General features: G+C 39.8%; 1 protein-coding gene across 4 annotated transcripts in view; it reads right to left on the bottom strand.

Moving 5' to 3' along the window:
* LOC131226650 (probable ADP-ribosylation factor GTPase-activating protein AGD11) overlaps positions 1–10,881 on the bottom strand; it is an 89,291-nt gene extending 78,410 nt beyond the window's left edge. For 2 of the 4 annotated variants that reach the window (XM_058222254.1, XM_058222256.1), the window contains exons 1-2: positions 10,368–10,630; positions 8,193–8,277 (exon numbers count right to left, since the gene is read on the bottom strand). In XM_058222254.1, coding sequence (XP_058078237.1) covers positions 8,193–8,277; positions 10,368–10,410 — 128 coding nt within the window. In that variant the 5' untranslated portion in view covers positions 10,411–10,630. Of the gene's footprint in view, positions 1–8,192; positions 8,278–10,367; positions 10,633–10,726 lie in introns of those variants that run through there. The other 2 variants (XM_058222255.1, XM_058222258.1) reach the window with 2 other exon arrangements.
* Between the last annotated feature and the right edge of the window lie 2,874 nt (positions 10,882–13,755).

Here is a 13,755-nt window from a genome sequence, read left to right as displayed (position 1 = left end):
CACCAGATGCATCACATGCAACCTCGAAGACTTTAGAAAAGTCAGGAAGGCGCATGATGGGAGCTTCGACCATCTTGCCCTTAATTTCTTTGAAAGCCTTAACTGCAACTTTCAACCACACGAATTCTCCCTTCTTCATACACTCTATAATGGGAGCCATAATCGTGTTAAAACTCCTAATGAACCGACGATAAAATGTGGTTAAGCCATGGAAGCTTCGCACATCATGGATGTTCCTCGGTTTAGGCCAATCAACTATGGCTTTGACTTTCTCTGGGTCTACACGCATCCCTTCTGCTGACACTATAAACCCAAGAACACAAGCTGACTAGACATGAACGAACACTTCTTAAGGTTAGCGTATAATTTCTCCGCCCTAAGGACACTACAGACCAACTTCAAATGTTCAAGGTGTGATTCTCTAGTGGTGTTATAGATCAGGATATCGTCGAAGTACACCACTAAGAATTTCCCCATGAATAGTCTCAAGACCTAGGTCATCACCCGCATGAAAGTGCTAGGTGCGTTAGTCAAGCCAAAAGGCATGACCAACTACTCATATAGCCCATCCTTTGTCTTGAAGGTTGTCTTCCATTCATCACCGAGGCATATACGAATTTGGCGATATTCACTCTTGAAATCTATTTTGGAGAAAATGGTGGACTTAGCCATCACGTCTAACATGTCATCAAGCCTAGATATGGGAAACCTATACTTGACTATGATTTTGTTGATGGCTCTACTATCTACACACATGCGCCAAGTGCCGTCTTTCTTAAGTGTCAGTAAAGCAGGTACAACACACGGGGCTCATGCTCTCTTGGATGAAATCCCTTTGCAGGAGCTCATCTACCTGTTTCTTGAACTTGGCATGTTCTGCAGGGTTCATCCAATAGTGAAGAAGGTTTGGTAGAGTCGACCTAGTGACAAGATCAATGGCATGTTGGATGTCCCTCATGGGTGCCAACTCATCCGGCAAACCTCAGGGAATACATCTTGTACTCCTCTAAGACCGGGGCTACCTTGTGGGATAACTCTACTGGTACCTCTAGTGTAACCTCTCTAGCCACTAAGGCATACACCGTCGAATCCTCCTCAATCTCTCTTTCAAACTCTTTAGTTGTGATAATGTGGAGAGACTTAGGTGTGGATTTCCTCACTTCTTTAGGCTCACTAGCCTTCTCACCTTTCTTCTGTGCAGTGTTTTGTGGTGGCATAGGATTAATTTTGATCTTCTTGCCATTATGCATGAAGGTACACGCATTAGAACGGCCGTAGATCGTAAAGTCATTATCGAATAGCCACAGTCTGCCTAGGATGATGTGACCTACATCCATGGGCAACACATCACACCACAGGGACTCCTTATAAGACCTGAACTCGATGGGTACAAGACATTGATGGGTGACAGGAAGGGAAGTCTTGTCTACCCATGAGACTTTGTACGGGTCAGGATGAGGGGTGGCCTCTTAACTTTAGACAGCCTAAGGTGCTAGTGGAAATTATATTCTGGCAACTCTCACTATCCATTATCACCTTACAATTTTTCTCGCCACACTTGGCGATCATGTAAAATATAGTGTTGCGACACCAGTCAACACTACTTTTAGTTTGGGCTATAGCACATACCTGACAACTGCTAGTGTGGCATCATCACCCACCTCATCCTCATCACTCAATGATCCTACGGGTTGATATTATTCAACTTCAAAGTCGCCCTGATCATACTCCCTATCCGGGGAATTGCCTATACTAAGGCTTGACACTGATTTGCAAAATGGCCAATATTCCCACATTCGTAGCATCGCACATTCTGTCTTCCACCTAGACCAACACCAAGGACCCCTTTTCCCTTGTCATCCCTAGGCCTAAGCAGAACATTGGCCTGCACCCTAGGTTGATTACCAATGTTGTGTCTAATTTCCTAAGAACCAAACCTAACATTAGAATCTCGGGAATCGAACCATTTTGTGCAGGAGTTCAAATACTGCTCTAATTCCTGCACCACTTGGTACATGTCATCCAAATCTGTCATGGGACGAGCCCAAAGCTCGCGTTGAAGATCTGATCGAAGGCCCATCTTGAAACGCATGAGCATTACTAGAGGGTCTTCCTCAATGTCACACCGCATCATGAATTCCTCAAATTTTGCGATGTGTTCCGTGACAAGCATGGATCCTTGGTGTAAAGATTGCCATTGTTCCAAGAGCTTCTGGCGATAAGAGAGAGGAAGGTACTTCTCTTTAGCATAGCTTTCATCTCGCTCCATTGGGTAACAGAAGTTCCTCCCACCCGTTCAATCATACGCTCTGTATTAGTCCAATACATCTTCACTTGCCCCACAAGCTTCATTTTGGCAAACCGCACTTGTCGGTTCTCTGAAATCTCATGCCACTCAAAATAGTAGTCCATGTCAGCTAACCAATTAAGGAATACCTTGGGATCAAAGCTTGGGGCATCAATCTTGACATTCTTCACGACCCTCTCATCAAAATCAAAGAGATCCTGATATGCCCATTCTCTACCCACATGTCCGCCATTGGTGGGGGTTTGTCTAAGGGTTGGCTCCTCACCAACACCACCTACCTGCGACTGTGTATCTTCCCCAACAGTGGGGTTCCCCCTTTGGGATGCCTTTAATCGCTCAAGTTTAGCTTCAATGGCGGTCAATTTTCATTCAATATTTTTGTTAGATGTCTCTATGGCAGTTATCTTTTGGAGTAATTAAGTGAGGTGATCGGTTAATTGCTCGTTACTTATGATGGGGTGTCAGCCAAAACCCTTACCTCTTCTAGTGGGCATACACCAAAAACTTGAACTCGATTTTCCTAAGCTCGACTCTAAGGTTTGAACAGACGTCAATATGGATGTATGATCATATTTCTATATGATGTATGAATGCTGCAGATTTTCAGATTTAACTAGAATGAAAACACAAATCTAGAAATTCATATTTATATCTCACAAGATTGTGAATCTAAAAAATCAAGTTCGCAATTTCTGTGAGATGTAGATCTGGAATTATCTAGACAATCCTAGATGAGAAAACAGATGATCCTAAGTTCAGATAACTCGATCTAACAAAAATCATGCAAAACCAAGCTTTGATACCAAATTTGATGCAGGATGGTTTAAACTAGAATGCATTAGTGAGCACAGAAATTATCCAACGAAATAAATTAAGCAAATCAATTGAAAGATTCAACATTCCACATCATAGTAAAGATAATAACAAAGGAAACATGCAATGGTTGAGACCATCATCACAATCTTGCAGTACCATATTCAAATCATGCGTGGATTGGATCCAATGAGGGATAGGACCTCCTGATCTTGCATGGTTTCAATCCAACAGCCAATGCAACTTTTCTAGTCCAGGAAAGCAAAGGATTTCTGGAATAGGGATGAGTGGAAAATCTGAAAGAGGGTTGGGATCAATTCTCAAATTTTCAAGGTAAAAGGACTTCAAGAATCTAATTGTAAATAGTAGCGATCAAAGAATACTAGGCATAGAAAGAGAAGAAGAAGGTAGGAGGGTTAGAAATAAAATTTAAAAGAAGAGGAGATTATGAGAAGAAAAGAAATTACCACACAGAGAAAGGGGAAGGAGGCATCAAGCTTTCATTAGAAAACATTATTAGGTTTAAGGTAGAAAACAGCCTATTTATAAATTTTGGATTAAAAAAGAAATGACTAAACTACCCATATAATAAAAAATAAATAAATAATTTTTTAAAAAAAAACGTGCAAAACAAAGCTTTCTAAAAAATCCCATGTAACAAATCAGTCTTCTAACTCATCATACGCGTGTCCTCCTAATGTGGGGCCTTCAATTAATCCAGGGACATGCGTAAGGTTCAAAATCCTCCTTGGTTGTATCACAAACCATCATCGAGCCATAAAGATGTATTCATCGGCCGCCTTCGTCTTTAATAAACTTTGAAGGTTCTGATGTCCTCATCAATAACTATCAGGAGGACAAGAGGAGCCCCCAATACCTAATCGCAAAGGGATCAACATGGCAAAGATCAATCAAAACCTCCTAACAATCCACCCACCAGACTATCTTTCCTCAGAAGAGGGGGAAAAAATCCATTGAGATTGTTCATGCACAGATTTCTTCATATTATTTCAGGCCTCTCCCAGGCAAGATCTGGAGAGGCAAGGCATTGTCAAAATTCAGCTTTGTTTGGGGACGTTTTACCCCTTCTTGCTTATTTTTAGGTACAAACCCTCATCAGAATTCAGCTTCCATGTTCAAACAAGTGCCAAGATAGCAGGCAAAAGGAAAATAGAAGTACCCTTGGTATCTCTTGCAACTCCACCCCCTCCACAGCTCCACCAATACCTTACTTTCCTTGAGATGCTCCGCTAACATTAAGTCTCAAAAAACCAAAGGTGGATGTAACCATTTTTTACGCCTAATTTCTTAGTAGCAACCAGACTAATATCCACATTCACAACTACTAAAGATAGCTTCTAAGATAGCTATTCTTCTAGGAAGTCATTCGCATTGCGACCACCAATTGGTTTTTATCAGAATTGTGAATTGTCTTTTCAAATGTCCTCCGATTTTTATGTTTCCGCAGTTTTATTTCACTGATTTATTTACATAGGGAATGTTTGGATTCGTTTAAAGGTAAATTCAAGAAACGTTGTTTCCATGCAAATGGAATTTCCATTTTTTGTTTTTTGTAAAATTTCCAAGAAACATTGTTTCCCATTTTCCTCTTATCTCCTATAAAATTCCCTTTTTTCATATTTGTCATACTTAAAGATGCAGGACAATTAACCACTTGCTCTAAAAGCTCGAACTAATAGAGCATGGCAAATCAATCCCCTTATCTCATAGCCCAGGCCCCACATCCCATGGGTTAGGACCTCAGCCGAACACCCCTCATGGGGCCCCGCTTCACATGGGTTCCACTTCACACAAGCCACCCGCCTCACACGGGTGGGGCATACTTTACGCGAACCACCCACCTCATATGGGTGGGGCCTGCTTCACACGAGCCACCCGCCTCACATGGGACGCCCACCCTGAGTGTGCCCCTACATCCCATAGGCCACCCCACTCGAACCTAGTGTGAGAATGCCCCTGCATTACTTAAGAAACACCATTTTTAAGAAACTAAAGAAAATGGAGCAAATGACCACTCTCTTCACAAAGTGCCCCACATGATAGTCACATGTAATACCACCCATCTTCAAATTGCCCAAACCGTGAAACTGTCTATCTTCAAGTGTCCCACATGAGCAACATGTATCACCATCCATCTTAAAGGGATCATACATGTGCCAATGTGTCACATCTGCAACATGTGCCAATGTGTCACATCTGCAACATATGCCACCGCGCATCTTATAGTGCCCCATGTGTCAATGTCCCACATGCAATATGTGCCAATTTCATATTCAAAGTCCCACAAGTGCATGTTATGATGTGCCACATGACCAATTTCCATCTTTAAATGTTTCACATGTTGGACCAGCATGCAACATTTACAACATGTTCCACCGACCATCTTAAAGTATCCAACATGTGTGAACGTCCATCTTCAAGTGCCCCACATGCCACCATCCATATTCAAACAGCCCACATATCAATGTCTCACACCCCACGTGTGCAACATGTGCCACCTCATCTTCAAGCACCCCACGTGTGCAACATGTGCCACCTCATCTTCAAGCACCCCACGTGTGCAACATGTGCCACCTCATCTTCAAGCACCCCACATGTGCAACATGTGCCACCTCTCTTCAAGCACCCCACGTGTGCAACATGTGCCACCTCATCTTTAAGCACCCCACATGTACCAATTTACCACATGTAGTACTGTGCCATGTGTTGCCATCCATCTGTAAGCACTCCACATGCACCACGTGTCCCAACATGACACGTGCAACATGTGCCACCATCTATCTTCAATTAGCCCATGTTTGCCAACGTCCCACATGTGCCAATGTGTCACAAGTGAAAATATGGCGTGTGCAACAATCCATCTTAAACGCACATGCGTCACCTTCCTTCCTTCAAGTAAAATTTTTCATGAAATGTTCCTTTTCTTTCCAAAAAATAAATTTTGAAATGAAGATAAACTTTAAAAGAAAATCATGTTGAAAAACAACAAGGGCTTGCTTGATTTTTCATTTCACTGGGAAATACCGTGAAAATATGTAATAATTATTTCCTCCATATTTACCTCACTTTTTCCGATGTTTGATTTGACTACATGCATTTTTACACAAAAATCGAGAACTCCCACAACATATTTGTGGGTCCCACCGTGATGCATATCGCTTATCCACCCCGTTAATATATTATGCCTGATGAATTTATGGCATGAGCCAAAAAATGAGGCATATCGAAAGCTCAAGTGGACCACGCCACTAGCAAAAGAGAATCGAACACTTAACCATTAAAAACCTCTCGGGCCCACTATTTCTTTTTGTGTGGGCCATTTGAGTGTTTAAGCTGCCTCATTTTTCAGCTCATGCTTTAAAATATTGTGTTAAAACGGCTGGACGGAATGGATTTATCATATAAATCACCTTGGGTCCACAAATTCTTTAAAATAATTCTTTTGAACTAGTTTCCAAGGTAAAAAGTACGGTGGATTTTCAATCCATTTTCCAACGGATGAAATGGTAATAATTACCCATTTCAAGAGTATTTACACAGCCACTGAAAAATCAAACACGCCCTAAAGGGAAATGGCTTTTCATTTCCCACTATTTCCTAGAAACAGTGTTTCCCGAGAAACACCAGTTTCGCAAAAAATAATAATAATAATATAAAGCCCTTTTGTAAAATGTATTTATTTGAGTGTAGAAATGTCCCCACACCTAGAATTTCAAAGTTTGACATACCGAACACTTATAGACACTATGATACTTACCCGTGCCATGTCTGAGTAGGGAGCAATATGCTGAGTACATGCCAGTTGTTGAACAAGGTGAAGAAATACGATGACTAAGATGCAGACATTACAAGGCTCACTTGGTTGCCAATAGTTTTATGCAAAAGTATAACATTACTTGGAGTTAAAACTAGTCTATAAAAAAGAATGTAATAGAAAATAAATGCAATTTCGAGATATTTAAATCTCTAAAGCAAACAGAGATTTTACCGAAGCAAATTTCTCCAATAACTACCAACTCAACCATGCTGGGATTTGCACAGCTTAAGTGAGATAAACCAAAAAACTAAAATCTGAAATTATGACAATGATGCATTCCATTGAAGAAATATTTAAAAGCATGGTCTAGTTAACTTTTTTTTTTTTTTTTGAACATTGACAATATTATTAAAAAAGAGAAAACCTAAAATACAAATATACAGCACAATTACAGCAACCACCAAGAAAATGGAAAATTGCTCAATATATTTGAAGTCGAAGCCCATTCTCCATAACCTAGAATTTGGCCCTACTAAAAATGATTGCAACTAACCTTTTTTGGTTTCTGAAGCAATGATCATTCCTTTCTCGCCAAAGACACAATAACCCCACTAGCACACTCGACCTCCAGATTGTCCTCCCCCTCTTCCCATTTCCACCACCGTGCCATGATAAAAGAAAAGATTCTATTGAGCACAGAAGCACCCACTCCACTCCAAAAATCCGGAAAAAGGAGACAATCCCGCCATCAAAGGACCACAGATGACTGTTCTAAACTATTACTGCAATACTGAACTAGCCAATGAAGTAAATTTTAACAATCTTACATCTAACTTGACCATCAACATCTTCATGGTCAAGCTAGCTTCTTACATCTTACCATGAAGAGTGCCAAGATGTTCATTGATATACAGTTCCCAAGAATTTCCTCCAAATAAATCTCAAAGTAAATTTAGTTTTGTTTATTTCATCAGATATTTAGAGACCAAATCTACACCAATTTGCCTGTTACACAGGAGTATATTCAAAATTGCTATCTATTGAAAAACCATCAGCAGTAGAAAGATAAGAATGCACTTGTACACCAAAAAGGAAAAATAAACTTCATCAATCACTCCAAAAGCATATAAAACACTATTGAATTCTAATCTTCGAGCAATTACCAAATTATTGGCTAGTAGCACTAAGGTCCAATTCTGACTGGAACGGCTATGCAATTAAAGGAGATCCAGCAGCAAACTAAAAGCATAGGGCAGAAAGGACTGCTTAATTATATGGCAATCAGATACATACACCCATTTTGGATCTGGGCAGCCACAATCCGCACAAATCTTATTGCCTGGATGAGCTAATATGTCTTCCAGCCTTTTCAGTGGACCTGTTACGTAGAAAAAACAAGTTACCTTAAAAGCAGAAAAATATTAGATAAATAATTTGCATCTTGTCACATCGAAGATCCGAGAGAAACCAACAACTACTAAGTTAAAACTATACACTAGGGATATAATATATAACAAGGTCATTCAATTATACTCTAGATGACAAGCTCCTAAAAGAAAGTGTGAGTTTGTAACTTCACTTTGTTGTCAAAGAAAAATCATTAATCTACAAAATTTGGAGTATCAAAGTCCGGCCATGACACGGAATCAGTCCCTAATTGAAACATCCAACCATGACCAAAAATGTTTCACTAAATTTATGCTCCAAAATCATGTGTTTAATTATGACATTTTTTCCAGAAATCCCATATTGTCTGGTTGAGATAATAGATTTTCCAGCTTTCTTATTGGACCTGTTAAATAGAAAATAAGTGGCCAAGTGGGAAATTGTATGAGTGAGGAATCATATACCTTCTTAGTGGACCTGTATGATCCTTGCACCACGATATGCATAGTATCCTTAGGTTTAACAAGTGGGACACATGGTTCATGTTCCATAGAAACTTTGTTACAAACGATGGACAATCCAAATCAAATGTGTGGTGGCGGTTCTAGTGGAGGAAAAGGACACAGATTTCCATAGAAATCTTTGTTACAAAAATAACTGAGGAAGACAATTTTCATTTCCATGCATTTCAACAGAAAACACATTTCTGTAAGTTCTCCAACATTTTCTTTTCTTGGATCCCAAATAGGCCCTTAGGGGACTAAGGAAGAGTGATTGGGGTTGGACATCAACTTCCCTAAACAGAAACAATGCCCGGATTCAACACAGACCAACAACAAACCTTTACAAAATCTTTCAATAAGACTCCAAACATATGACAAAATCTACAAATGGCATCCCACTCTATGCAATTGTAATTCTTCATTCATCATCAGCATCATAGCCTTGTCCAGCTATTTGGGCTCAATAGTCACAATTTTTTTGTTGTGGACTGTAAAACACCCTCAAAACTATTGTGGAAAAAATTTGTAAAAAAAAAAAAAAATCTCAATAATTAAAGATTTATCAAAAGTAGTGCCCTCTTCAAGGAAAAAAAATCCCAATGGATCCATTGACTATGACTATAAGCAAGAACCTGGAGGAACTCAAGCTCAAAAAGAAGATGTGCATGATGTATGTGACTGATGTAGGCAAGAAGACCAAGATCAAAGACAAAGAATCCTAGATTATGACTTTCTTTGATACCTTGTCATCAGAAGTTCATAAAAGAGGAAGAACAAGAAAGTTGTATAACCTTTAAGAGTTAAAAGTGACCATAATACAAAAGAATAACTTGCCAATCTATTAACATAATGGTTTTTGTATGTATAGAATTCATCGTAATCATTGTCGTCATCATCAAATCCTTATCCCAAAGAATTGAGATTAGCTACATGAATCGTGTTCCACCATTCTACTCTCTCAAGTACCATATCCTCCCATAGGTCATATGTCATTTCTTATTGCCTCTGCCCACATCATTCCATGGGTTTTCAATTTTGAAAAGTGTTCCCCGTCACCATTGTTCTACTTTGTCGCACTGTCAATGTACTATGCTTATTCTCATCAATATTACAACCTTAACCATCCGATTTGTGACCGAGAAGATAGAACAACCATCTACAATCCAATGAAAAAAAAAAAAATCTGAAGATTAGTCACCAGGATCTTCCAAGCTGAGAGATTTTTGGCACTTGATCTATCCATGGTGGAATGCGCTCCAACACATGACTCAATGGTAGACAGAATGTATTTCGACATTAGGTCATTGGTTTAAGTGCCCATGTAGCGGTGTTAAAAAAAAAAAAAAAATGATCTGTCCATGGTGAGATGCAATGGACCAATGGTCTGGATTAACAAACTGGGGGCCCCAAAATTGTCAGAATTGAAAACCTGTGCATACTGGACAAAGATTCGGGTGTATTATCATATGATTCCTCATTTACTCAGTATCAAAAGCAGAGAGACGAATATAATGAAGAAAAAAAAAATAGAGGAATTGAGAAGAAACATGCAATGTAAATTAAAAATCAAAACAAGTACCTGGCAGAGGGCGGGAAATGCTGCTCTCTCGAGTGGTAGCCATCTGAAGGCGTCAGAATTTTCAGACCCAAATCAAGAAAGGGAAAGAAAATGTGTGTGATCCGAGAATAAGCATTGGATGTGCTACTTCTCTGCATAAAACAAACACATATGAATAAATAAAAAAGAACATGAGATTTTGAATTCTGGAAGGATTCTGCCGTCTCTGAGAAACATGTTCTTTTCTCTCCCTCTCTCTCTCTCTCTGCTAATCTTTTTATTTTTCTTTTTTTGGGGTTAGGGAAGAAGAGGAATTGCCCGCAAAGTCAAAACTTAGAACCGAAAGTCCGAAGGAATCGTTACAGGAATGCGAACCGTACTCGTGCCGGGACGTGGACAAGAGGATTCGCGTCGCGGCACCTGTGCATGCCATGCCATACGTATTACCGTTCGCCAAGAAAAAATGATTTCATCCAGGAACTTCACAGGCCCATGCACGTGTGAACGGCTGCTCATGCACGAACGCGGATTAGGCGGAAACGGATTGGCTACTGCCCTGCCATTAGCCCGGTGGCTGGTTGTCGTTGCTATGTAGGCCCTACCAAGATGTATGTGCTTCATCCATGCCGTTCATCCATTTTTACAGATTATTTTATGGTTTGTTGGAAAAAATGAGATGGATAGAAATATCAGTTGGCCACACCACAGGAAAACAATAGTGATTGGATATCAACCATTAAAATCTTCCTGAGGCCCACTGTACTGTTTATTTGACATCCAATCTGTTTATTAGGTCATACAGACCTATATGAAGGTAAAAAAACAAAGATCATCTTGACCCAAAGCTTTTCTGGCCCCCAAAAAGTTTTTAATGGTTCACGTTCATTTAACACTGTTTCCTATAATGTGGTCTACTTGAGATTTGGATACACCTAATTTTTGGTCTATCAATTAAAATGATCTAGAAAAATAGATGGACGGCCTGGATGAAACACATACATCATGCTGGGCCCACAAAGCACCGACGATCAGCCATGGCCGGTGGCAGGGGAGTAGCCAATCCGCTCTTGTTGGATTAGGCGGTTCAGTTAACAATGGGCCCACGTCAATGTATTTTTATTGCATATCCACGCCGTCCATATGTTTTTCCAACTCATTGTAGGGCATGTTTCAAAAGTTTAATCGTATAGAAATATAAGTTGTACCACACCACAGCAAACAGCGGTAATTGTAAGTCCACCATTAAAAACTTTCTAATGTCCACCGTAATGTTTATTAGCCATCCATCCTGTTGATAAGCTCACACAGACCTGATGAAGGGAAGACAGATATAGCGACATGATCCAAAACTTTTGTGGCCCCAAGAAGTTTGTAATGGTAAGAATTCAATCCCTACTGTGTGGTTCACCTTATACTTGTATCTGCTTTAATTTTTAAAATTATGACCTAAAATTATCCGAAAAAACTGATGAACGGCGTGGATATACAATATATACATCAAAGTGGGCCCAACGGTCAGGGCCGCACCACTTGCTGGATTCGGCGTCACATCTCATTCACATCCGTAAAATACTAGGGTGAATTTTATTTTATTTTTCAATACATGTTCAACCGTTCATCTCCCGCTGGCCAACCTGCGGAACGACTAAATTATATTTATAGGGTCAGACCCACCTGATGGACCGCTTAGATATTGCACCTGTGGGCCACGGTGGCAAATATGGTGTATTTGGCACCTGTACCATGAATATTTACGGTTGGTACCTGTAAGGATTAACAGAAAAATAATAATACTAATGATAAGGGAATTTTTTTTAAGTACCGGATTGATGGAATTTATATTCCGGTATCCTTTCCAAAAGTACCTGTGAGGATTAGAAAAATAATAATACTAAGGATAAGGGAATTTTTTTAAGTACTTAATTGATGGATGGAATTTATATTCCGGTATCCTTTCCAAGAATCTTTTGAAACCGCTGTCTCATTAATCATATTATTATCATCAACTCCCATCCCGTACCCTTCTTTAATGGCCGGTTGGGTGAGTGAGTGAGCAAATGGTTCAGGTGCTTTGGGCGACCACACCATGATATTTATTACCAACAAGTGCATCACGTGACGTGAAGCCAAGGCTTAAAAAACACCCCCATCGGTCATTTAACTAAACGACTTGATTGGAAATAATGTACAGGTAACAATCATCCTCCAAACCATTTTTCTTAGTATGGGCTATATAATTCTTGGATGAAGCTGAATTTTAAGCCTTGGGCTTAACATTTGTTGTTGAAATCTTAAATCTATCAATAACAGAGTCTGTCGATGCATACCACTCGATGTCATTGAGTAAATGTTGATATCATCAACAGGTGCTCAATGCCATCAAAAAAATCTGAAAAATATTTGTTGATTGCTAAAATGTTTTTGTGTTGCTACTCGATGCCATCAAAGTAAGTTCGATGCCATCGACATATACTTAATAGTTTGTCGATGCAATCGAAGGTCCCATAGAGCGCATGCGCAGAGTTGCATCAGTGCAAGATTTGTTTCATATTCCAGTTGTGATTGTGTGTGTGTGTGTGTGTGTGTGTGTGTAATCGGGATTAGAGAATTGAAGAGGTGTTCTAGGGCTTTCTAATTCATTTCTAAGGGTTCAGGGGCATATATAGCTAGGGCTTGTGAAGTATATTCGAGGCTTGTTTGAATCAGGAATACTTTATCTCTTGAAATTCTTACTTTAATTGTAACGTCTCGGAAAAATCCGTACAATGACCCGAGTACCACCTCAGGCAAAAATTGCTAAGGACCGAATCCTTTAGAAATTAGACGAAAATTAATTAAGTACTAAACTAAGTTAATCGGCATGTTAGTTTGAATTACTTTCTATATGAACTACAAGGCCAAAACCAGCAAAATCGCTAGCTCTACGTTACTTAAAAACCTAGGATCAATCTCAAAACCCAGTTGCTCTCGGGAGCATCTTGAAACTCCGTATCGAACCTAGACTGTACATTGAAAGTCCGATTATCGCGAAGTTATACGGTTATGACCGCCTTACTGGGCTTGACAACCATATCGGGAATCAAGTCCAAATAGCATATACAAATGCACTACTTGAGCCCGGATCGAAGTGTGTGAGAAATGCGAATATCTTTAGAAAATGAACTCAAACTTAAGTAAATTGGGCCTTTCACTTGCAGACTAAATTTAAGGTTTCAGACCGTCAGATTCCAACCCAACTACACCCTTAGATCAAGAAAATTTTCCAACATATGTCAGTGTACTTGTGGCCCTGATCGAGTGACGATGGCCGTTGAACTGAAACTGGTCTTCCACGGTCAATCTACAAATTCGATCGGACCAAAACTTTAACCTAGCTTAGATCCATGGTCAGGGAACTTTCTCCAGACCG

This window comes from Magnolia sinica, chromosome 15 (assembly GCF_029962835.1).
Source record: "Magnolia sinica isolate HGM2019 chromosome 15, MsV1, whole genome shotgun sequence".
NCBI lineage: Eukaryota > Viridiplantae > Streptophyta > Magnoliopsida > Magnoliales > Magnoliaceae > Magnolia > Magnolia sinica.
Note: the sequence above shows the minus strand (reverse complement) of the source record. Positions and strands in the feature narration are given on the sequence as shown.